Source organism: Carcharhinus amblyrhynchos, unplaced genomic scaffold (assembly GCF_965287045.1).
Source record: "Carcharhinus amblyrhynchos unplaced genomic scaffold, sCarAmb.v2.hapA chromosome_363, whole genome shotgun sequence".
NCBI lineage: Eukaryota > Metazoa > Chordata > Chondrichthyes > Carcharhiniformes > Carcharhinidae > Carcharhinus > Carcharhinus amblyrhynchos.
The window spans coordinates 82501-110000 of NW_027650103.1; the positions used below are offsets into that span (position 1 = coordinate 82501).

Here is a 27500-nt window from a genome sequence, read left to right on the forward strand (position 1 = left end):
TCTCCCTCTCTCTCTCATTCTCTGTTTCCTGTTTGTCTCTATCTCTGTCTTTCACTCTGTCACTCTCTTTTCCTGCCTCTGACCCATTCTCTCTCTCTCTCTGCCTTTCTCTGTTTCTATATTTCCCGCTCTGTCTCTCTCTGTTTCTCTCTCATCTATTCTATCGCTCCTACTCTCTCTCTCTTGCTCCCTCTCTCTTCATGCCTCTGCCACTTTCATTCTTCCTCTTGCTATAGCTGTCTCTCTCTCTCTATCTACCACTGACTCACCTCTGCTGTTTGCCTTCACAGCTAATCTCTGGTGAGCTCCAGGAAAGGGGGACAGTGCACTGCCCAGTGTACACAATGGAGGCTCCTGAGATGACAAGGTACGGGACAGGGTGGTTAGCGTTGCTGGGTATGGGGGGGGCGGTTACGGAGCAAGGATTGAGGGTCGATGGGGCTTATGTCTACAAACGGTTCTCCCGTTCTCACCAAGTGTCTAATTGCCCGTTTCTTCCTCCGCTAGCGCCGCACTGAAGGACATTAGCCTGGAACTCCATTGCTCCATCTGTCACGATCTGTACAGTGACCCAATCAGCCTTCAGTGTGGACACAACTTCTGTCGCCAGTGCATCCACCTCCACAGCAAGAGCACACACGGTGGGGGGGACCTCTGTCCCGAGTGTCGGCGGCCATTCGACTACAACGGCATCACCAGCGACGTACGGATTAGGAACGTCGTCACCAAAATCCAGGAGGCTCACAGAAATAACACTCAGGTAAATCGGAGAAACAGGACCCACAGTGCGTTAGATACACTGTCCTTTCCCCCTCTGGGACCGGGTGTCACAGTGCGTTAGATACACTGTCCTTTCCCCCCCTCTGGGACCGGGTATCACAGTGCGTTAGATACACTGTCCTTTCCCTCTCTCTGGGACCGGGTATCACAGTGCGTTAGATACACTGTCCTTTCCCCCACTCTGGGACCGGGTGTCACAGTGCGTTAGATACACTGTCCTTTCCCTCTCTCTGGGACCGGGTATCACAGTGCGTTAGATACACTGTCCTTTCCCCCACTCTGGGACCGGGTGTCACAGTGCGTTAGATACACTGTCCTTTCCCCCACTCTGGGACCGGGTGTCACAGTGCGTTAGATACACTGTCCTTTCCCCCTCTCTGGGACCGGGTATCACAATGCGTTAGATACACTGTCCTTTCCCCCACTCTGGGACCGGGTGTCACAGTGCGTTAGATACACTGTCCTTTCCCCCACTCTGGGACCGGGTGTCACAGTGCGTTATATACACTGTCCTTTCCCCCACTCTGGGACCGGGTATCACAGTGCGTTAGATACACTGTCCTTTCCCCCACTCTGGGACCGGGTATCACAGTGCGTTAGACACACTGTCCTTTCCCCCACTCTGGGACCGGGTGTCACAGTGCGTTAGATACACTGTCCTTTCCCCCACTCTGGGACCGGGTATCACAGTGCGTTAGATACACTGTCCTTTCCCCCCTCTCTGGGACCGGGTGTCACAGTGCGTTAGATACACTGTCCTTTCCCCCTCTCTGGGACCGGGTGTCACAGTGCGTTAGATACACTGTCCTTTCCCCCACTCTGGGACCGGGTGTCACAGTGCGTTAGATACACTGTCCTTTCCCCCACTCTGGGACCGGGTGTCACAGTGCGTTAGATACACTGTCCTTTCCCCCTCTGGGACCGGGTGTCACAGTGCGTTAGATACACTGTCCTTTCCCCCCTCTCTGGGACCGGGTGTCACAGTGCATTAGATACACTGTCCTTTCCCCCACTCTGGGACCAGGTGTCACAGTGCGTTAGATACACTGTCCTTTCCCCCTCTGGGACCGGGTGTCACAGTGCGTTAGATACACTGTCCTTTCCCCCCTCTCTGGGACCGGGTGTCACAGTGCGTTAGATACACTGTCCTTTCCCCCACTCTGGGACCGGGTGTCACAGTGCGTTAGATACACTGTCCTTTCCCCCTCTCTGGGACCGGGTGTCACAGTGCGTTAGATACACTGTCCTTTCCCCCCTCTCTGGGACCGGGTGTCACGGTGCGTTAGATACACTGTGCTTTCCCCCACTCTGGGACCGGGTGTCACAGTGTGTTAGATACACTGTCCTTTCCCCCACTCTGGGACCATGTGTCACAGTGCGTTAGATACACTGTCCTTTCCCCCACTCTGGGACCGGGTGTCACAGTGCGTTAGATACACTGTCCTTTCCCCCACTCTGGGACCGGGTGTCACAGTGCGTTAGATACACTGTCCTTTCCCCCACTCTGGGACCGGGTGTCACAGTGCGTTAGATACACTGTCCTTTCCCCTACTCTGGGACCGGGTATCACAGTGCGTTAGATACACTGTCCTTTCCCCCTCTCTGGGACCGGGTGTCACAGTGCGTTAGATACACTGTCCTTTCCCCCACTCTGGGACCGGGTGTCACAGTGCGTTAGATACACTGTCCTTTCCTCCTCTGGGACCGGGTATCACAGTGCGTTAGATACACTGTCCTTTCCCCCACTCTGGGACCGGGTGTCACAGTACGTTAGATACACTGTCCTTTCCCCCACTCTCGGATGGATTGATGTCTTGTCTTTGTGCAGGTTCGGGGAGGTGAGTTGGGAGAGCCCTGGCAGTTGGTGGTGTTTGATGCTAGGGGCTCCATGCTGGTTGATGAGGGCGTATTGGAAAGCTGCTTTCTGAGAGATGATGTGAAAGATCGCCTTGTGTGTCTGATATCCATCATTGGAGAGGAGAGGACGGGAAAGTCATTCTTACTCAACTATCTCCTTCGGAGACTCCAGAATCTGGTGAGTAATCACCGCTTTGGGAGTTACGCTAACCTGCCTTAAGCAACATTAGTTAATATCTAAATCCTCACAACTTCTTATCTCTCATTCCCATCGCCAATCTCTCTTCCTCTTTCCATCTCCAATCTCTCTCTCTCGCTCCATCTCCAATCTCTCCCTCTCTCCATCTCCAATCTCTCCCTCTTTCCATCTCCAATCCCCCTGTCTCTCCATCTCCGATCTCTCTCTCCATCTCCGATCCCTCTCTCTCTCCATCTCCAATCTTCCTCTCTCTCTCCATCTCCAATCTCTCTCTCTCTCCATCTCCAATCTCTCTCTCTCTCTCCATCTCCAATCTCTCTCTCTCTCTCTCTCCATCTCCAATCTCTCTCTCTCTCCATCTCAATATCTCTCTCTCTCCATCTCTGATCTCTCTCCCTCTTTCCATCTCCGATCCCTCCCTCTCTCCATCTCCGATCCCTCCCTCTCTCTCCATCTCTGATCCCTCCCTCTCTCTCCATCTCCGATCCCTCCCTCTCTCTCCATCTCCGATCCCTCTCTCTCTCTCTCCATCTCCAATCCCTCTCTCTCTCTCCATCTCTGATCCCTCTCTCTCTCTCCATCTCTGATCCCTTTCTCTCTCTCTATCTCCATTCGCTCGCTCTCTCTCTATCTCCGATCCCTCTCTCTCTCTCCATCTCCGATCCCGCAGAGTTGTGACACACTATCCCATGTATATATATTTAATGTATCTATTGATAGGACTCGGGATCTCTGTGTCCCTGGTCACAGTAACACTGCTGTGAGTCACAAGAACGTAAGAACAAGGAGCAGGAGTGGGCCATTTGGCCCCTCCAGCCCTGCTGCCCCATTCAATAAGATCAAGGCTGATCTTTTCATGGACTCAGCTCCACTTACCCGCCCGCTCACCTTAATCCCTTTACCCTTCCAAAATCTATCTATCCTTGCCTCAAAAACATTCAGCGAGGGAGCCTCAATTGGGCAGGGAATTCCATAGATTCACAACCCTCTGTGTGAAGAAGTTCCTCCTCAACCCAGTCCTAAATCTGCTCCCCCTTATTTTGAGGCTATGCCCCCTAGTTCCAGTTTCACACCCCCCCAGTGGAAACAACTTCCCTGCTTCTATCTGATCCATTCCCTTCATCATCTTATCATCTGTTTCTATAAGATCTCCCCTCCATCCATCCATCCATCCCCTCTACGTAACGGAGTAATTTTCGGTCTGGGAGAGAGGGGAAGAAGCTTTGACAGATTGAAAAGGAGGGAATCAAACTTTCTAATCTGATTGGATTTTATTTATTATTGTCGTGTGTATCAGGATACAGTGAAAAGTATTTTTTCTTGCGTGCTGCACAGACAAAGCATACCATTCATAGAGTACAGAGGGGGGAAGGAAAAGGATTTGATTTATTATTGTCCCGTGTATCGGGATACAGTGAAAAGTATTGTTTCTTGCGTGCTGCACAGACAAAGCATACCATTCATAGAGTACAGAGGGGGGAAGGAAAAGGATTTGATTTATTATTGTCCCGTGTATCGGGATACAGTGAAAAGTATTGTTTCTTGCGCGCTGTACAGACAAAGCATACCGTTGATAGAGAAGGAAAGGAGAGGGTGCAGAATGTAGTGTTACAGTCACAGCGAGGGTGTAGAGAAAGATCAGCTTAATGCGAGGTCGGTCCATTCAAAAGTCTGACAGCAGCAGGGAAGAAGCTGTTCTTGAGTCGGTCGGTACGGGACCTCAGACTTTTGTATCTTTTTCCCCGACGGAAGAAGGTGGAAGAGAGAATGTCCGGGGTGTGTGTGGGTGGGGGGGGGGTCCTTAATTATCCCGGCTGCTTTTCCCCGAGGCAGCGGGAAGTGTAGACAGAGTCAATGGATGGGAGGCTGGTTTGTGTGATGGATTGGGGCTACATTCACCACCCTTTTGTAGTTCCTTGCGGTCTTGGGCAGAGCAGGAGCCCAGACCGAGCTGTGATACAACCAGAGAGAATGCTTTCTATGGGGCATCTGTAAAAGTTGGTGAGAGTCGGAGCGGACATGCCAAATTTCCTTTTATTAACCTCCTTCCAATGAACCTCAGGACTGCGGAGGCCAGGACTGGATGGGGAGAGAGGATGAGGACTTGAGTGGATTCAACTGGAAACCAGGAGCCAACGCAACGACTAAAGGTGTTTACATCTGGAGCAAACCTTTCCAGATGGACACAGAGCAGGGGAAGGTAGGTGTGAGCTCGATTCCCTCTCTCTGTGTAACACTCTCTCACTCTGTACCTTTCCTGATGGACACAGAGCAGGGGAAGGTAGGTGAGAGCTCGATTCCCTCTCTCTGTAACACTCTCTCACTCTGCACCTTTCCTGATGGACACAGAGCAGGGGAAGGTAGGTGAGAGCTCGATTCCCTCTCTCTGTAACACTCTCTCACTCTGTACCTTTCCTGATGGACACAGAGCAGGGGAAGGTAGGTGAGAGCTCGATTCCCTCTCTCTGTAACACTCTCTCACTCTGTACCTTTCCTGATGGACACAGAGCAGGGGAAGGTAGGTGAGAGCTCGATTCCCTCTCTCTGTGTAACACTCTCTCATTCTGTACCTTTCCTGATGGACACAGAGCAGGGGAAGGTAGGTGAGAGCTCGATTCCCTCTTTCTCTGTGTAACACTCTCTCACTCTGTACCTTTCTAAAAATCGCCCCTTAGTGTCCTGAGATGTGTAGGTTGGAGGGATTAGCGGGTAAATGTGAAGGGATATGGGGGTGGGGATTGTGGTCAGTGCAGACTCAATGGTCTGAGGGGCCTCTCTCCGTGCTGTAGGGTTTCTGTGACTATGTCAGGGGGTAGGATTAGTCAGTTTGCACAAAGATTGGCAGGGTTCTTAGCGAAGAGGCTGAGTGCCTTGGGTTACAGGAGGGTAGGGAAGGGATGGTCAGATGGATGGATAAGCGACGGGTGGGAAATTAACCCTGAAAAGTGTTTGACAAGGAATGGGAGGGAGCTCTGTGGAACAGAAGGGACCTTGTCGCGTTTGGCCTCGGGTTTGCAATCGGGGACTGAATAGACTGGGTCTGTACTCGTTGGAGTTTAGAAGGATGGTGGGGTGGGGGGGGATCTCATTGAGACGTATAAGATAATGAAGGGGATGGATAGGGTAGAGGTAGAGAGATTCTTCCCGCTCAGAAAGGACAGTAGGACTAGAGGGCACAGCCTCAAGATAAAGGGAGGGGCACAGTTTAGATCGGAGTTGAGGAAGAACTTCTTCACTCAAAGGGTGGTGAATCTCTGGAATTCTCTGCCCGTTGAAGTGGTGGAGGCTGCCTCGCTGAATATATTTAAGTCACGGGTAGATAGGTTTCTGATAGACAGGGGAGAGAGCGGGAATGTGGAACTGATCCACTTCAGATCAGCCATGATCTTATTGAATGGCGGGGCAGGCTCGAGGGGCTAGATGGCCGACTCCTGCTCCTATTTCTGATGTTCTCATGTCTGCGGAGACGGAAGGGCGGGTTTCGTAGGGGGCTGGCGAAGAAGGCATCCTTGCCTTTATCGGTCGGGGTACAGAGGGTCGGAGCTGGAGCGGTGCGTGTGCAGTTCTGGTCGCCACATTACAGGGAGGAGGTGGTCACACTGGGGGAGTGGGGGGCGGAGGGGGGGTGGTGCAGAGGAGACTCACCGCTGCCTGGGATGGAGCACTGAGGTCAGCGGGACAGAGAGGCTGGGTAAGGCTTGGGTTGGTTTCGTTGGAGCAGAGAGAGGCGGGTGGGGGCACTCGATTGTGAGGGGCACGGACAGGGTGGGTAAGGAGGGGCTGTTCCTCGAGTTGGAGGGGGGGGAGGGCAAGTCAAATGTGAGCGGTGGGAAGCCGAGAGGGGGAGACTTGAGGATCGGCTTTCTTTTCTCAATCCGGAGGGTTTGGGATGTGCTGCCTGGGAGGTGGGACGCCCCACATCCTGTATAAGTCCTTGGCACGTCATGACGTTGGAGGCTACAGGCCAAGAGCTGGCAAGTGGGATGAGGTGGGGCAGCCCAATGGGTCGATGGGCCGAAGGGCCTCTTGTGCGCTGCAGTATTCCGCGCAGTGGGACGCGGGGGGGGGGTGGGGGCCGCACGGGTAGACTCGAGGACGCAGCTCCAAAAGAGAGGGCGCAGTGTCGTCGGAAATCCCCGGGGGGCAAGGCAGGGCCCTGTGTCTCCCACACCGATCCATTCCCCACCCCCCGCTTCCTTGTGTTTGCAGATGGCGATCTTTCTGGTGGACACGGAGGGGTGCGACGGGGTCGGACAACAGAAGGGCAACAGTGTCAAGCTCTCTGCTCTCAGCATGTTACTGAGCTCCTACCTGGTGAGTCTCCACATCTCTCTCTCTCGCTCTGCTCATTCTGTCCGGTGTTAGATATACTGGTCTGGGAGACAGTGGGGGGAGGGGGGGGGGTAGTAACAGACAGAGGGAGACACTCAGAGAAACAGAGAAACTCTGGGGATAACGGGTCAGAGTCTCTCTTGGGGTAATGGGTCAGAGTGTCTCTCGGGGTAACGGGTCAGATTGTCTCTTTTGGGGTAACGGGTCAGAGTCACTCTCGGGATAACGGGTCAGAGTGTCTCTCGGGGTGATGGGTCAGAGTCACTCTCAGGTTAACGGGTCAGAGTGTCTCTCAGGGTGACGGGTCAGAGTCACTCTCGGGTTAACGGGTCAGAATGTCTCTCGGGGTAACGGGTCAGATTGTCTCTCGGGGTAACGGGTCAGAGTGACTCTCGGGGTAACGGATCAGAGTCACTCTCTGGTTAACGGGTCAGAGTGTCTCTCGGGGTAAGGGTCAGAGTCACTCACGGGGTAACGGTTCAGAGTGTCTCTCGGGGTAATGGGTCAGAGTGTCTCTCGGGGTAATGGGTCAGAGTGTCTCTCGGGGTAACGGTTCAGAGTGTCTCTCGGGGTAATGGGTCAGAGTGTCTCTCGGGGTAATGGGTCAGAGTGTCTCTCGGGGTAACAGGTCAGAGTGTCTCTCGGGGTAACGGGTCAGAGTGACTCTTGGGGTAACGGGTCAGAGTCACTCTCGGGATAGGGATCAGAGTCACTCTCAGGGTAGGGATCAGAGTCACTCTCAGGATAGGGATCAGAGTCACTCTCGGGATAGGGATCAGAGTCACTCTCAGGGTAGGGATCAGAGTCACTCTCGGGATAGGGATCAGAGTCACTCTCGGGATAGGGATCAGAGTCACTCTCGGGGTAGGGATCAGAGTCACTCTCGGGATAGGGATCAGAGTCACCCTCGGGGTAGGGATCAGAGTCACTCTCGGGATAGGGATCAGAGTCACTCTCGGGGTAGGGATCAGAGTCACTCTCGGGATAGGGATCAGAGTCACCCTCGGGGTAGGGATCAGAGTCACTCTCGGGATAGGGATCAGAGTCACTCTCGGGGTAGGGATCAGAGTCACTCTCGGGGTAGCAGCCTATGATTTCCCAGGGCAGAAATGAAGATTGGAAGCTGTGGGGGGGGGGTGGTGGGCAGAAGATCAAGACAAGGGGAGAAAAAGGTTCAGTGGAGACGTGCGGGGGGGGAGTTTTTTACCCAGAGAGTGTTGGGGGGGCCTGGAATGCACTCCCACGTTGAGGCAGATACGTTAGCCAGATTTGGGACTTACCCGGGTGGACACATGAACGGATGGGGAACGGAGGGACACAGGTGGTTGGTCTAGACGGTGGGTGCCGACTCGGAGGGCCCAAGGGCCGTACCGTACCTTATTCCCTGTTCTAACCTCCCTCTGTACCTCTCCCAGATCTTAAACACTTCCAGCAAGATCCAACAGACGGATTTGGAGTACTTAGAGGTGAGAATTTGATCGAATCGATATCAATGATGTCAAGACCTTTCCCTCCGCCTTGGAAGACCCCCCCCCCCCACCCCCACAACCCCTCGTCCCTCTCCGAAACCAGTCTGCGACTGTCACTGCCAAATTCCAGTCCACTCCGACCCTCAAGCTTGCTGGATCGGAGCAGCGACGAGACGGAGAGAGGGAGAACCTGGTGAACTAACGCGGCGACGATAACCTCTCCCTCCACATCGACAAGACGAGGGAGATTGTCATCGACCTCAGGAGGCGTAGAGGGGGGACTCGCCCCCCCTCCCGGGAAGCAGACGGGGACGGGATCGGAGGGGATAAGGGGATGCAGTGTGTGTGGGATGCTGACTGCACTGTGTAACATCTGCTCCTGCTTACGTTCCAGATGTTTGTCGGAATGGCCCAACAAGTCGGAGAGGTTCTCAAATTGGATTCTGTTCAGGTACTGGGGAGTCCCCTGTCACGCACACTGCTGTCTCCCTCACGCACACACACACACACTGCTGTCTCCCTCACGCACACACACTGCCGTCTCCCTCACACACACACACACTGCTGTCTCCCTCACACACACACACACACACACTGCCGTCTCCCTCAAACACACACACACACACACACACACACACTGCCGTCTCCCTCACACACACACACACACACTGCTGTCTCCCTCAAACACACACACACACTGCTGTCTCCCTCACACACACACACACACACTGCCGTCTCCCTCACACACACACACACACACTGCCGTCTCCCTCACACACACACACACACACACTGCTGTCTCCCTCACACACACACACACACACACTGCTGTCTCCCTCAAACACACACACACACTGCTGTCTCCCTCACACACACACACACACACTGCCGTCTCCCTCACACACACACACACACACACTGCTGTCTCCCTCACACACACACACACACACTGCTGTCTCCCTCAAACACACACACACACACACTGCTGTCTCCCTCACACACACACACACACACTGCCGTCTCCCTCACACACACACACACACACACTGCTGTCTCCCTCACACACACACACACACTGCTGTCTCCCTCACACACACACACACTGCCGTCTCCCTCACACACACACACACACTGCTGTCTCCCTCACACACACACACACACTGCTGTCTCCCTCACACACACACACACTGCTGTCTCCCTCACACACACACACACACACTGCTGTCTCCCTCACACACACACACACACACACTGCTGTCTCCCTCACACACACACACACACACTGCTGTCTCCCTCACACACACACACACACTGCTGTCTCCCTCACACACACACACACACTGCTGTCTCCCTCACACACACACACTGCTGTCTCCCTCACACACACACACACACACACACACACACACACACACACACACACACACACACACACACACACACACACACACACACACACACTGCTGTCTCCCTCACACACACACACACACTGCTGTCTCCCTCACACACACACACACACTGCTGTCTCCCTCACACACACACACACACTGCTGTCTCCCTCACACACACACACTGCTGTCTCCCTCACACACACACACACACACACACACACACACACACACACACACACACACACACACACACACACACACACACACACACACACTGCTGTCTCCCTCACACACACACACACACTGCTGTCTCCCTCACACACACACACACACTGCTGTCTCCCTCACACACACACACACACTGCTGTCTCCCTCACACACACACACACACACTGCTGTCTCCCTCACACACACACACACACTGCTGTCTCCCTGACACACACACACACACTGCTGTCTCCCTCACACACACACACACACACTGCTGTCTCCCTCACACACACACACACACTGCTGTCTCCCTCACACACACACACACACTGCTGTCTCCCTCACACACACACACACACTGCCGTCTCCCTCACACACACACACACACACACTGCTGTCTCCCTCAAACACACACACACACACTGCTGTCTCCCTCACACACACACACACACTGCCGTCTCCCTCACACACACACACACACTGCTGTCTCCCTCACACACACACACACTGCTGTCTCCCTCAAACACACACACACACTGCTGTCTCTCTCACACACACACACACACTGCCGTCTCCCTCACACACACACACACACACACTGCTGTCTCCCTCAAACACACACACACACTGCTGTCTCCCTCAAACACACACACACACTGCTGTCTCCCTCAAACACACACACACACTGCTGTCTCTCTCACACACACACACACACTGCTGTCTCCCTCAAACACACACACACACTGCTGTCTCTCTCACACACACACACTGCTGTCTCCCTCACACACACACACACACACTGCTGTCTCCCTCACACACACACACACACTGCTGTCTCCCTCACACACACACACTGCTGTCTCCCTCACACACACACACACACACTGCTGTCTCCCTCACACACACACACACACTGCTGTCTCCCTCACACACACACACACACTGCTGTCTCCCACACACACACACACACACACTGCTGTCTCCCTCACACACACACACACTGCTGTCTCCCTCACACACACACACACACTGCTGTCTCCCACACACACACACACACACACTGCTGTCTCCCTCACACACACACACACACTGCTGTCTCCCTCACACACACACACACACACTGCTGTCTCCCTCACACACACACACACTGCTGTCTCCCTCACACACACACACACACTGCTGTCTCCCTCACACACACACACACACACTGCTGTCTCCCTCACACACACACACACACACTGCTGTCTCCCTCACACACACACACACACTGCTGTCTCCCTCACACACACACACACACACTGCTGTCTCCCTCACACACACACACACACACTGCTGTCTCCCTCACACACACACACACACACTGCTGTCTCCCTCACACACACACACACACACACTGCTGTCTCCCTCACACACACACACACACTGCTGTCTCCCTCACACACACACACACACTGCTGTCTCCCTCACACACACACACACACTGCTGTCTCCCTCACACACACACACACTGCCGTCTCCCTCACACACACACACACACTGCTGTCTCCCTCACACACACACACACACTGCTGTCTCCCTCACACACACACACACACTGCTGTCTCCCTCACACACACACACACACTGCTGTCTCCCTCACACACACACACACACTGCTGTCTCCCTCACACACACACACACACACACTGCCGTCTCCCTCACACACACACACACACACTGCTGTCTCCCTCACACACACACACACACTGCTGTCTCCCTCACACACACACACACACTGCTGTCTCCCTCACACACACACACACTGCCGTCTCCCTCACGCACACACACACTGCTGTCTCCCTCACACACACACACACACACTGCTGTCTCCCTCACACACACACACACTGCTGTCTCCCTCACACACACACACACACTGCTGTCTCCCTCACACACACACACACTGCCGTCTCCCTCAAACACACACACACACACACACACACACACTGCTGTCTCCCTCACACACACACACACTGCTGTCTCCCTCACACACACACACACACTGCCGTCTCCCTCAAACACACACACACACACACACACACACACTGCCGTCTCCCTCACACACACACACACACTGCCGTCTCCCTCAAACACACACACACACACACACACACACTGCTGTCTCCCTCACACACACACACACTGCCGTCTCCCTCACACACACACACACTGCTGTCTCCCTCACACACACACACACTGCCGTCTCCCTCACACACACACACACTGCTGTCTCCCTCACACACACACACACACTGCTGTCTCCCTCACACACACACACACACTGCTGTCTCCCTCACACACACACACACACTGCTGTCTCCCTCACACACACACACACACTGCTGTCTCCCTCACACACACACACTGCTGTCTCCCTCACACACACACACACACACTGCCGTCTTCCTCACACACACACACACACACTGCTGTCTCCCTCAAACACACACACACACACACTGCTGTCTCCCTCACACACACACACTGCTGTCTCCCTCACACACACACACACACTGCTGTCTCCCTCACACACACACACACACACTGCTGTCTCCCTCACACACACACACACTGCTGTCTCCCTCACACACACACACACACTGCTGTCTCCCTCACACACACACACACTGCCGTCTCCCTCACACACACACACACACTGCTGTCTCCTTCACACACACACACACACTGCTGTCTCCCTCACACACACACACACTGCCGTCTCCCTCACACACACACACACACTGCTGTCTCCCTCACACACACACACACACTGCTGTCTCCCTCACACACACACACTGCCGTCTCCCTCACACACACACACACACTGCTGTCTCCCTCACACACACACACACTGCTGTCTCCCTCACACACACACACACACTGCCGTCTCCCTCACACACACACACACACTGCTGTCTCCCTCACACACACACACACACTGCTGTCTCCCTCACACACACACACTGCCGTCTCCCTCACACACACACACACACTGCTGTCTCCCTCACACACACACACACACACTGCTGTCTCCCTCACACACACACACACACTGCTGTCTCCCTCACACACACACACACACACACACTGCTGTCTCCCTCACACACACACACACTGCCGTCTCCCTCACACACACACACACACTGCTGTCTCCCTCACACACACACACACACTGCTGTCTCCCTCACACACACACACACTGCTGTCTCCCTCACACACACACACACACACACTGCTGTCTCCCTCACACACACACACACACTGCTGTCTCCCTCACACACACACACACACTGCTGTCTCCCTCACACACACACACACACTGCTGTCTCCCTCACACACACACACACACTGCTGTCTCCCTCACACACACACACTGCCGTCTCCCTCACACACACACACTGCTGTCTCCCTCACACACACACACACACACTGCTGTCTCCCTCACACACACACACACACTGCTGTCTCCCACACACACACACACACACACTGCCGTCTCCCTCACACACACACACACACTGCCGTCTCCCTCACACACACACACACTGCTGTCTCCCTCACACACACACACACACACTGCTGTCTCCCTCACACACACACACACACACTGCTGTCTCCCTCACACACACACACTGCCGTCTCCCTCACACACACACACACACTGCTGTCTCCCTCACACACACACACACACTGCCGTCTCCCTCACACACACACACACACTGCTGTCTCCCTCACACACACACACACTGCTGTCTCCCTCACACACACACACACTGCTGTCTCCCTCAAACACACACACACTGCTGTCTCCCTCACACACACACACACACTGCTGTCTCCCTCACACACACACACTGCTGTCTCCCTCACACACACACACACACACACACACACACACACACACACACACACACACACTGCTGTCTCCCTCACACACACACACACACTGCTGTCTCCCTCACACACACACACACACTGCTGTCTCCCTCACACACACACACACACTGCTGTCTCCCTCACACACACACACACTGCTGTCTCCCTCACACACACACACACACACACACACACACACACACACACACACACACACACACACACACACACACTGCTGTCTCCCTCACACACACACACACACTGCTGTCTCCCTCACACACACACACTGCCGTCTCCCTCACACACACACACACACTGCTGTCTCCCTCACACACACACACACACACTGCTGTCTCCCTCACACACACACACACACTGCTGTCTCCCTCACACACACACACACACACACACACTGCTGTCTCCCTCACACACACACACACTGCCGTCTCCCTCACACACACACACACACTGCTGTCTCCCTCACACACACACACACACACACACTGCTGTCTCCCTCACACACACACACACTGCTGTCTCCCTCAAACACACACACACACTGCTGTCTCCCTCACACACACACACACACACTGCCGTCTCCCTCACACACACACACACACACTGCCGTCTCCCTCACACACACACACACACACTGCTGTCTCCCTCACACACACACACACACACACTGCTGTCTCCCTCAAACACACACACACACTGCTGTCTCCCTCACACACACACACACACACTGCCGTCTCCCTCACACACACACACACACACACTGCTGTCTCCCTCACACACACACACACACACTGCTGTCTCCCTCAAACACACACACACACACTGCTGTCTCCCTCACACACACACACACACACTGCCGTCTCCCTCACACACACACACACACACACTGCTGTCTCCCTCACACACACACACACACTGCTGTCTCCCTCACACACACACACACTGCCGTCTCCCTCACACACACACACACACTGCTGTCTCCCTCACACACACACACACACTGCTGTCTCCCTCACACACACACACTGCTGTCTCCCTCACACACACACACACACACTGCTGTCTCCCTCACACACACACACACACACACTGCTGTCTCCCTCACACACACACACACACACTGCTGTCTCCCTCACACACACACACACACTGCTGTCTCCCTCACACACACACACACACTGCTGTCTCCCTCACACACACACACTGCTGTCTCCCTCACACACACACACACACACACACACACACACACACACACACACACACACACACACACACACACACTGCTGTCTCCCTCACACACACACACACACTGCTGTCTCCCTCACACACACACACACACTGCTGTCTCCCTCACACACACACACACACTGCTGTCTCCCTCACACACACACACTGCTGTCTCCCTCACACACACACACACACACACACACACACACACACACACACACACACACACACACTGCTGTCTCCCTCACACACACACACACACTGCTGTCTCCCTCACACACACACACACACTGCTGTCTCCCTCACACACACACACACACTGCTGTCTCCCTCACACACACACACACACACTGCTGTCTCCCTCACACACACACACACACTGCTGTCTCCCTGACACACACACACACACTGCTGTCTCCCTCACACACACACACACACACTGCTGTCTCCCTCACACACACACACACACTGCTGTCTCCCTCACACACACACACACACTGCTGTCTCCCTCACACACACACACACACTGCCGTCTCCCTCACACACACACACACACACACTGCTGTCTCCCTCAAACACACACACACACACTGCTGTCTCCCTCACACACACACACACACTGCCGTCTCCCTCACACACACACACACACTGCTGTCTCCCTCACACACACACACACTGCTGTCTCCCTCAAACACACACACACACTGCTGTCTCTCTCACACACACACACACACTGCCGTCTCCCTCACACACACACACACACACACTGCTGTCTCCCTCAAACACACACACACACTGCTGTCTCCCTCAAACACACACACACACTGCTGTCTCCCTCAAACACACACACACACTGCTGTCTCTCTCACACACACACACACACTGCTGTCTCCCTCAAACACACACACACACTGCTGTCTCTCTCACACACACACACTGCTGTCTCCCTCACACACACACACACACACTGCTGTCTCCCTCACACACACACACACACTGCTGTCTCCCTCACACACACACACTGCTGTCTCCCCTCACACACACACACACACACTGCTGTCTCCCTCACACACACACACACACTGCTGTCTCCCTCACACACACACACACACTGCTGTCTCCCCACACACACACACACACACACTGCTGTCTCCCTCACACACACACACACTGCTGTCTCCCTCACACACACACACACACTGCTGTCTCCCACACACACACACACACACACTGCTGTCTCCCTCACACACACACACACACTGCTGTCTCCCACACACACACACACACACACTGCTGTCTCCCTCACACACACACACACTGCCGTCTCCCTCACACACACACACACACTGCTGTCTCCCTCACACACACACACACACACTGCTGTCTCCCTCACACACACACACACACACACTGCTGTCTCCCTCACACACACACACACACTGCTGTCTCCCTCACACACACACACACACTGCTGTCTCCCTCACACACACACACACACACACTGCTGTCTCCCTCACACACACACACACACACACTGCTGTCTCCCTCACACACACACACACACACACTGCTGTCTCCCTCACACACACACACACTGCCGTCTCCCTCACACACACACACACACTGCTGTCTCCCTCTCACACACACACACTGCTGTCTCCCTCACACACACACACACTGCCGTCTCCCTCACACACACACACACACTGCTGTCTCCCTCACACACACACACACACTGCTGTCTCCCTCACACACACACACACACTGCTGTCTCCCTCACACACACACACACACTGCTGTCTCCCTCACACACACACACACACTGCCGTCTCCCTCACACACACACACACACACACTGCCGTCTCCCTCACACACACACACACACACTGCTGTCTCCCTCACACACACACACACACTGCTGTCTCCCTCACACACACACACACACTGCTGTCTCCCTCACACACACACACACTGCCGTCTCCCTCACGCACACACACACTGCTGTCTCCCTCACACACACACACACACCTGCTGTCTCCCTCACACACACACACACTGCTGTCTCCCTCACACACACACACACACTGCTGTCTCCCTCACACACACACACACTGCCGTCTCCCTCAAACACACACACACACACACACACACACACTGCTGTCTCCCTCACACACACACACACTGCTGTCTCCCTCACACACACACACACACTGCCGTCTCCCTCAAACACACACACACACACACACACACACACTGCCGTCTCCCTCACACACACACACACACTGCCGTCTCCCTCAAACACACACACACACACACACACACACTGCTGTCTCCCTCACACACACACACACTGCCGTCTCCCTCACACACACACACTGCTGTCTCCCTCACACACACACACACTGCCGTCTCCCTCACACACACACACACTGCTGTCTCCCTCACACACACACACACACTGCTGTCTCCCTCACACACACACACACACTGCTGTCTCCCTCAAACACACACACACTGCTGTCTCCCTCACACACACACACACACTGCTGTCTCCCTCACACACACACACTGCTGTCTCCCTCACACACACACACACACACTGCCGTCTTCCTCACACACACACACACACACACTGCTGTCTCCCTCAAACACACACACACACACACTGCTGTCTCCCTCACACACACACACTGCTGTCTCCCTCACACACACACACACACTGCTGTCTCCCTCACACACACACACACACACTGCTGTCTCCCTCACACACACACACACTGCTGTCTCCCTCACACACACACACACACTGCTGTCTCCCTCACACACACACACACACTGCCGTCTCCCTCACACACACACACACACTGCTGTCTCCTTCACACACACACACACACTGCTGTCTCCCTCACACACACACACACTGCCGTCTCCCTCACACACACACACACACTGCTGTCTCCCTCACACACACACACACACTGCTGTCTCCCTCACACACACACACTGCCGTCTCCCTCACACACACACACACACTGCTGTCTCCCTCACACACACACACACTGCTGTCTCCCTCACACACACACACACACTGCCGTCTCCCTCACACACACACACACACTGCTGTCTCCCTCACACACACACACACACTGCTGTCTCCCTCACACACACACACTGCCGTCTCCCTCACACACACACACACACTGCTGTCTCCCTCACACACACACACACACACTGCTGTCTCCCTCACACACACACACACACTGCTGTCTCCCTCACACACACACACACACACACACACTGCTGTCTCCCTCACACACACACACACTGCCGTCTCCCTCACACACACACACACACTGCTGTCTCCCTCACACACACACACACACACACACACTGCTGTCTCCCTCACACACACACACACTGCTGTCTCCCTCACACACACACACACACACACTGCTGTCTCCCTCACACACACACACACACTGCTGTCTCCCTCACACACACACACACACTGCTGTCTCCCTCACACACACACACACACTTATGTCTCCCTCACACACACACACACACTGCTGTCTCCCTCACACACACACACTGCCGTCTCCCTCACACACACACACTGCTGTCTCCCTCACACACACACACACACACTGCTGTCTCCCTCACACACACACACACACTGCTGTCTCCCACACACACACACACACACACTGCCGTCTCCCTCACACACACACACACACTGCCGTCTCCCTCACACACACACACACTGCTGTCTCCCTCACACACACACACACACACTGCTGTCTCCCTCACACACACACACACACACTGCTGTCTCCCTCACACACACACACTGCCGTCTCCCTCACACACACACACACACTGCTGTCTCCCTCACACACACACACACACTGCCGTCTCCCTCACACACACACACACACTGCTGTCTCCCTCACACACACACACACTGCTGTCTCCCTCACACACACACACACTGCTGTCTCCCTCAAACACACACACACTGCTGTCTCCCTCACACACACACACACACTGCTGTCTCCCTCACACACACACACACACTGCTGTGTCCCTCACACACACACACACACTGCTGTGTCCCTCACACACACACACACACTGCCGTCTCCCTCACACACACACACACTGCTGTCTCCCTCAAACACACACACACTGCTGTCTCCCTCACACACACACACACTGCTGTCTCCCTCACACACACACACACACTGCTGTCTCCCTCACACACACACACACACTGCTGTCTCCCTCACACACACACACACACTGCTGTCTCCCTCACACACACACACACACTGCTGTCTCCCTCACACACACACACACTGCTGTCTCCCTCACACACACACACACTGCCGTCTCCCTCACACACACACACACACTGCTGTCTCCCTCACACACACACACTGCTGTCTCCCTCAAACACACACACACACACTGCTGTGTCCCTCACACACACACACACACACTGCTGTCTCCCTCACACACACACACTGCTGTCTCCCTCAAACACACACACACACACTGTTGTCTCCCTCACACACACACACACACTGCTGTCTCCCTCAAACACACACACACACTGCCGTCTCCCTCACACACACACACACACACTGCTGTGTCCCTCACACACACACACACACTGCTGTCTCCCTCACACACACACACACACACTGCTGTCTCCCTCACACACACACACTGCTGTCTCCCTCAAACACACACACACACACTGCTGTCTCCCTCACACACACACACTGCTGTCTCCCTCAAACACACACACACACACTGCTGTGTCCCTCACACACACACACACACACTGCTGTCTCCCTCACACACACACACTGCTGTCTCCCTCAAACACACACACACACACTGCTGTCTCCCTCACACACACACACACACTGCTGTCTCCCTCACACACACACACACACTGCCGTCTCCCTCACACACACACACACACACTGCTGTGTCCCTCACACACACACACACACTGCTGTCTCCCTCACACACACACACACACACTGCTGTCTCCCTCACACACACACACTGCTGTCTCCCTCAAACACACACACACACACTGCTGTCTCCCTCACACACACACACACACACTGCTGTCTCCCTCACACACACACACTGCTGTCTCCCTCACACACACACACACACTGCTGTCTCCCTCACACACACACACACACTGCTGTCTCCCTCACACACACACACACACTGCTGTCTCCCTCACGCACACACACTGCTGTCTCCCTCACACACACACACACTGCTGTCTCCCTCACACACACACACTGCTGTCTCCCTCAAACACACACACACTGTTGTCTCCCTCACACACACACACACACTGCCGTCTCCCTCAAACACACACACACTGTTGTCTCCCTCACACACACACACACACTGCTGTCTCCCTCACACACACACACTGCTGTCTCCCTCACACACACACACACACTGCTGTCTCCCTCACACACACACACACACTGCTGTCTCCCTCACACACACACACACACTGCTGTCTCCCTCACGCACACACACTGCTGTCTCCCTCACACACACACACACTGCTGTCTCCCTCACACACACACACTGCTGTCTCCCTCAAACACACACACACACTGCCGTCTCCCTCACACACACACACACACACTGCTGTCTCCCACACACACACACACACACACTGCTGTCTCCCTCAAACACACACACACACTGCCGTCTCCCTCACACACACACACACACTGCTGTCTCCCTCACACACACACACACACTGCTGTCTCCCTCACACACACACACACTGCTGTCTCCCTCACACACACACACACACTGCTGTCTCCCTCACACACACACACACACTGCTGTCTCCCTCACACACACACACACTGCTGTCTCCCTCACACACACACACACACTGCCGTCTCCCTCACACACACACACACACTGCCGTCTCCCTCACACACACACACACTGCTGTCTCCCTCACACACACACTGCCGTCTCCCTCACACACACACACACACACACTGCTGTCTCCCTCACACACACACACACACTGCCGTCTCCCTCACACACACACACACTGCTGTCTCCCTCACACACACACTGCCGTCTCCCTCACACACACACACACACACTGCTGTCTCCCTCACACACACACACACACTGCTGTCTCCCTCAAACACACACACACACACTGCTGTCTCCCTCACACACACACACACACTGCTGTCTCCCTCACACACACACACACACTGCTGTCTCCCTCACACACACACACACTGCTGTCTCCCTCAAACACACACACACACTGCTGTCTCCCACACACACACACACACACACTGCTGTCTCCCTCACACACACACACACTGCTGTCTCCCTCAAACACACACACACACTGCTGTCTCACACACACACAGCTGTCTCTGTCTCACACACACACACACACTGCTGTCTCACACACACACACACACTGCTGTCTCCCACACACACACACACACACACTGCTGTCTCCCTCACACACACACACACTGCTGTCTCCCTCAAACACACACACACACTGCTGTCTCACACACACACAGCTGTCTCTGTCTCACACACACACACACACTGCTGTCTCACACACACACACACACTGCTGTCTCCCTCACACACACACACACACACTGCTGTCTCACACACACACAGCTGTCTCTGTCTCACACACACACACACACTGCTGTCTCACACACACACACACACACACTGCTGTCTCTGTCTCACACACACACACACACACACACACACACACACTGCTGTCTCCCTCACACACACACGCACACTTTCCCTCGCACACTCACTCTCTCACACACTATCTCTCTCATACACACACACTTTCACACACAGGAATGGGCATCGATACAAACCCAGTTTAATTTGCAAATTTATGGAATGCACGTGACAGAGATTGACTTCCTCTCTCCCACCAGCAACTGGATATCCTGGTTCGAGACTGGTTCGGGAGTAATGACTGTGGGCTAACAGCTGGAAAAGAACATCTGGAGGAAACACGACAGGTACAGGAATTTTCAACCTGGTTTATTGTCTTCTTGGAGTCCTCACTCTAACTTCTGCCCTCACTGTCTTCCGGCGGTACCTTTTGCGATTGAGATTAGGCTTCCTTTTAAGACATAAATGTCGCTGTTACACGAGCAGAGTTGCTGTCTGTGTCTCTCTCTAGCCGTGATCTGTGGCAGTCATTGTCAGGCAGTCTTCTGGCTCTCTTGGAGCTGGGAGCTGTGTCTCTTACACCCCTGATGACGTATCAAAAATCCCCACAGTAGGATCGGTTTTGAGGTTAACAAAACATCAAATTCAAATCTGGTGGGCTGCGATACAAATGCCTCATTTAAACTGATTGAATAAACTGCAAAAGCAGCCTGTTGCCTTGGCAACAGTGACTGCCTGTCCTCACGATATGATGTTTCACTCTGTGCTCTCTGTGTACGTGTATTTTTCATTGAATACAGGAGTTGGGATGTCTTGTTGAAGTTGTACAAGACATTGGTAAGGCCACACTTGGAATACTGTGTACAGTTCTGGTCACCCTATTATAGAAAGGATATTATTAAACTAGAAAGAGCGCAGGAAAAGATTTACTAGGATGCTACCGGGACTTGATGGATTGAGGTATAAGGAGAGGCTGGATAGACTGGGAGTTTTTTCTCTGGAGCGTAGAGGGGTGATCTTATAGAGGTATATAAAATAATGAGGGGCACAGATCAGCAAGATAGTCAATATCTTTTTCCCAAAGGTAGGGGAGTCTAAAACTAGAGGGCAGAGGTTTAAGGTGAGAGGGGAGAGATACAGAAGGTCCAGAGGGGCAATTTTGTTCACCCAGAGGGTGGTGAGTGTCTGGAACGAGCTGCCAGAGGCAGTAGTAGAGGCGGGTACGATTTTGTCTTTTAAAAAGCGTTTAGACAATTACAGGGGTACCATGGGTATAGAGGGATATGGGGCAAACACGGGCAATTGGGATTAGCTTAGGGGTTTAATAAAAAGGGGCAGCATGGACAAGTTGGGCCAAAGGGCCAGACACTCACCACCCTCTGTGTGAAAAAATTGCCCCTCTGGACCCTTCTGTATCTCTCCCCTCTCACCTTAAACCTCTGCCCTCTAGTTTTAGACTCCCCTACCTTTGGGGAAAAGATATTGACTATCTCGCTGATCTGTGCCCCTCATTATTTTATAGACCTCTATAAGATCACCCCTCTACGCTCCAGAGAAAAAAGTCCCAGTCTATCCAGCCTCTCCTTATAACTCAATCCATCAAGTCCCGGTAACATCCTAGTAAATCTTTTCTTGCGCTCTTTCTAGTTTAATAATATCCTTTCTATAATAGGGTGACCAGAACTGTACACGGTATTCCGTGCTGTAAACCTCAATGACTCTCAGACCTTTCCATCTCCTCTAAGAACAGAACCGTGCAATTTTACACCACTTGGCATTCGACAAGAATTTTTAAAATAGTTTTGCAAATGCTAAACCCTGGACGGTGGGGGAAGTATCTCGCAAAGGGAAACTGGAGATAAAGTGGAAATTTCTCCAAGTAGCACTGCATATCCTGCCCTCCCCGCTCAACATGCAAACTCACGAGAAAGGGTTTCCAGAAACTTCACACCCTTGGCACTCACATCGTAACGTTACAGAGTTTGTGAGGTTAGAACATAGAAAAAAAACTACAGCACAAACAGGCCCTTCGGCCCACAAGTTGCGCCGATCCTATCCCTACCTACTAGGCTTAGTGCCCTCAATCCTACTGAGTCCCATCCAGAAGTCTCTTAAAAGACCCTATCGAATCCACCTCCACCCCCACCGACGGCAGCCGATTCCACTCACCCACCCCCCTCTGAGTGAAAAACTTACCCCTGACATCTCCTCTGTACCTGCTCCCCAGCACCTTAAACCTGTGTCCCTCTCATAGTGACCATTTCAGCCCTGGGAAATAGCCTCTGAGGATCCACCCTAACTATACCTCTCAACATCTTATAAACCTCTATCAGGTCACCCCCTCATCCTTCGTCTCTCCAGGGAGAAAAGACCGAGCTCCCTCAACCTATCCTCATAAGGCATGCCTCCCAATCCAGGCAACGTCCTTGTAAATCTCCTCTGCACCCTCTCAATAGCTTCCACATCCTTCCTGTAGTGAGGCGACCAGAACTGCGCACAGTACTCCAAGTGGGGTCTGACCAGGGTCTTATAAAGCTGGAGCTTTATCTCCCAACTCCTAAACTCAATCCCTCGATTAATGAAGGCCAGTACACCATATGCCTTCTTAACCACATCCTCCACCTGCGAGGCCGATTTCAGAGTCCTGTGGACCCAGACCCCAAGATCCTTCTGATCCTCTACACTGCTAAGACTCCTACCCTTGATATTATACTCCTTCATCCCATTGGTCCTGCCAAAATGGACAGCTACACACATGTATCCGGGTTGAAGTCCATCTGCTGCTTCTCCGCATGTTAGAACATAAGAACATAAGAAATAGGAGCAGGAGTCGGCCATCTAGCCCTTTGAGCCTGCCCCGCCATTCAATAAGATCATGGCTGATCTGATAGTGGATCAGTTCCACTTTCCCGCTTTCTCCCCTGTCTATCAGAAACCTATCTACCCGTGACTTCAATATATTTAGCGAGGCAGCCTCCACCACTTCAACGGGCAGAGAATTCCAGAGATTCACCACCCTTTGAGTGAAGAAGTTCCTCCTCAACTCCGATCTAAACTGTCCCCCCCTTTATCTTGAGGCTGTGCCCTCTAGTCCTGCTGTCCTTTCTGAGCAGGAAGAATCTCTTCACCTCTACCCTATCCATCCCCTTCATTATCTTGTAAGTTGGGATGTGATTTTGAGAACAATGCAAAAAAATTCCTGAAAAAAATCTTGGCGCGACTCCTTTCAAAGCCACCAATTTGTTACAGCGCTCGGGGGTTTAAAACGGAAAATGCACACAGAGTCCCAGACTGAAACATTTGTGTTGAACAGTCAAGCATTCGTCTTGGCAAAGACAACCTATCTGTGCTTGAAACTGGCCCAATCAATTTACAGCAGCTACCAAGAAGCTATTAGATTTGAATGTGACGGTGTTGGGGGAAAAAAAAAAATCCGACCAATCCAGCTGGAGGAAAATTACAGCGTTTGGGAGCAAGGGTGAGGGGCTGAATTCCCTCTGCGGCTTTCATCCCAAACAGAGCAGGGGGTTTCCGGGAAATCCCTTCACAAAGTACTAACTGCCTGGAGGTCAGTTTCTCAGAGCAAGATGGCAATGGGGATGTGATGCTGAGAGACACGGGGTGGGGGGTTGGTGGTTATCTGAGCAAGAGCAAAACTGACGTATCTCTCCCTCCTCAGAAACTTCAGAAAGCCAACACGAAATCGCTGCCACACACGGAGGAGCTGCTATCGAAGGCGATGTGCTTCCTCCTGCCGTTCCCTGGGAAAAAAATTGCCCTCAGTACCACAGGACAAGTCAGAGGTACATTCATCAACCCTCACACCCCATCCCTGAGTGTACCTAACGCACTGTGACACCTGGTCCCAGAGTGGGGGAAAGGACAGTGTATCTAACGCACTGTGACACCCGGTCCCAGAGAGGGGGAAAGGACAGTGTATCTAACGCACTGTAACACCCGGTCCCAGAGAGGGGGAAAGGACAGTGTATCTAACGCACTGTGACACCCGGTCCCAGAGTGGGGGAAAGGACAGTGTATCTAACGCACTGTGACACCCAGTCCCAGAGTGGGGGAAAGGACAGTGTATCTAACACACTGTGACACCCGGTCCCAGAGTGGGGGAAAGGACAGTGTATCTAACGCACTGTGACACCCGGTCCCAGAGTGGGGGAAAGGACAGTGTATCTAACGCACTGTGACACCCGGTCCCAGAGTGGGGGAAAGGACAGTGTATCTAACACACTGTGACACCCGGTCCCAGAGTGGGGGAAAGGACAGTGTATCTAACGCACTGTGACACCCGGTCCCAGAGTGGGGGGAAAGGACAGTGTATCTAACGCACTGTGACACCCGGTCCCAGAATGGGGGAAAGGACAGTGTATCTAACGCACTGTGACACCCGGTCCCAGAGAGGGGGAAAGGACAGTGTATCTAACGCACTGTGACACCTGGTCCCAGAGTGGGGGAAAGGACAGTGTATCTAACGCACTCTGACACCCGGTCCCAGAGGGGGAAAGGACAGTGTATCTAACGCACTGTGACACCCGGTCCCAGAGTGGGGGAAAGGACAGTGTATCTAACGCACTGTGACACCCGGTCCCAGAGCGGGGGAAAGGACAGTGTATCTAATGCACTGTGACACCCGGTCCCAGAGTGGGGGAAAGGACAGTGTATCTAATGCACTGTGACACCCGGTCCCAGAGTGGGGTAAAGGACAGTGTATCTAATGCACTGTGATACCCGGTCCCAGAGAGGGGGAAAGGACAGTGTATCTAACACACTGTGATACCCGGTCCCAGAGTGGGGGAAAGGACAGTGTATCTAACGCACTGTGATACCCGGTCCCAGAGTGGGGGAAAGGACAGTGTATCTAACGCACTGTGACACCCGGTCCCAGAGTGGGGGAAAGGACAGTGTATCTAACGCACTGTGACACCCGGTCCCAGAGTGGGGGAAAGGACAGTGTATCTAACGCACTGTGACACCCGGTCCCAGAGTGGGGGGAAAGGACAGTGTATCTAACGCACTGTGACACCCGGTCCCAGAGAGGGGGAAAGGACAGTGTATCTAACGCACTGTGACACCCGGTCCCAGAGGGGGAAAGCACAGTGTATCTAACGCACTGTGACACCCGGTCCCAGAGTGGGGGAAAGGACAGTGTATCTAACGCACTGTGATACCCGGTCCCAGAGAGGGGGAAAGGACAGTGTATCTAACGCACTGTGACACCCGGTCCCAGAGAGGGGGAAAGGACAGTGTATCTAACGCACTGTGACACCCGGTCCCAGAGAGGGGGAAAGGACAGTGTATCTAACGCACTGTGACACCCGGTCCCAGAGAGGGGGAAAGGACAGTGTA

The 27500-nt window shown here is 53.7% G+C and overlaps 1 protein-coding gene across 1 annotated transcript in view; it reads left to right on the forward strand.

Moving 5' to 3' along the window:
• The first annotated feature begins 398 nt into the window (after positions 1-398).
• LOC145339262 (RING finger protein 112-like) overlaps positions 399-27500 on the forward strand; it is a 39555-nt gene continuing 12453 nt past the window's right edge. Inside the window, exons 1-9 of the mRNA XM_080183670.1 lie at positions 399-457; positions 508-760; positions 2609-2815; positions 4899-5036; positions 7046-7150; positions 8584-8634; positions 9032-9088; positions 22403-22489; positions 25822-25945. Coding sequence (XP_080039796.1) covers positions 399-457; positions 508-760; positions 2609-2815; positions 4899-5036; positions 7046-7150; positions 8584-8634; positions 9032-9088; positions 22403-22489; positions 25822-25945 — 1081 coding nt within the window. The remainder of the gene's footprint in view (positions 458-507; positions 761-2608; positions 2816-4898; positions 5037-7045; positions 7151-8583; positions 8635-9031; positions 9089-22402; positions 22490-25821; positions 25946-27500) is intronic.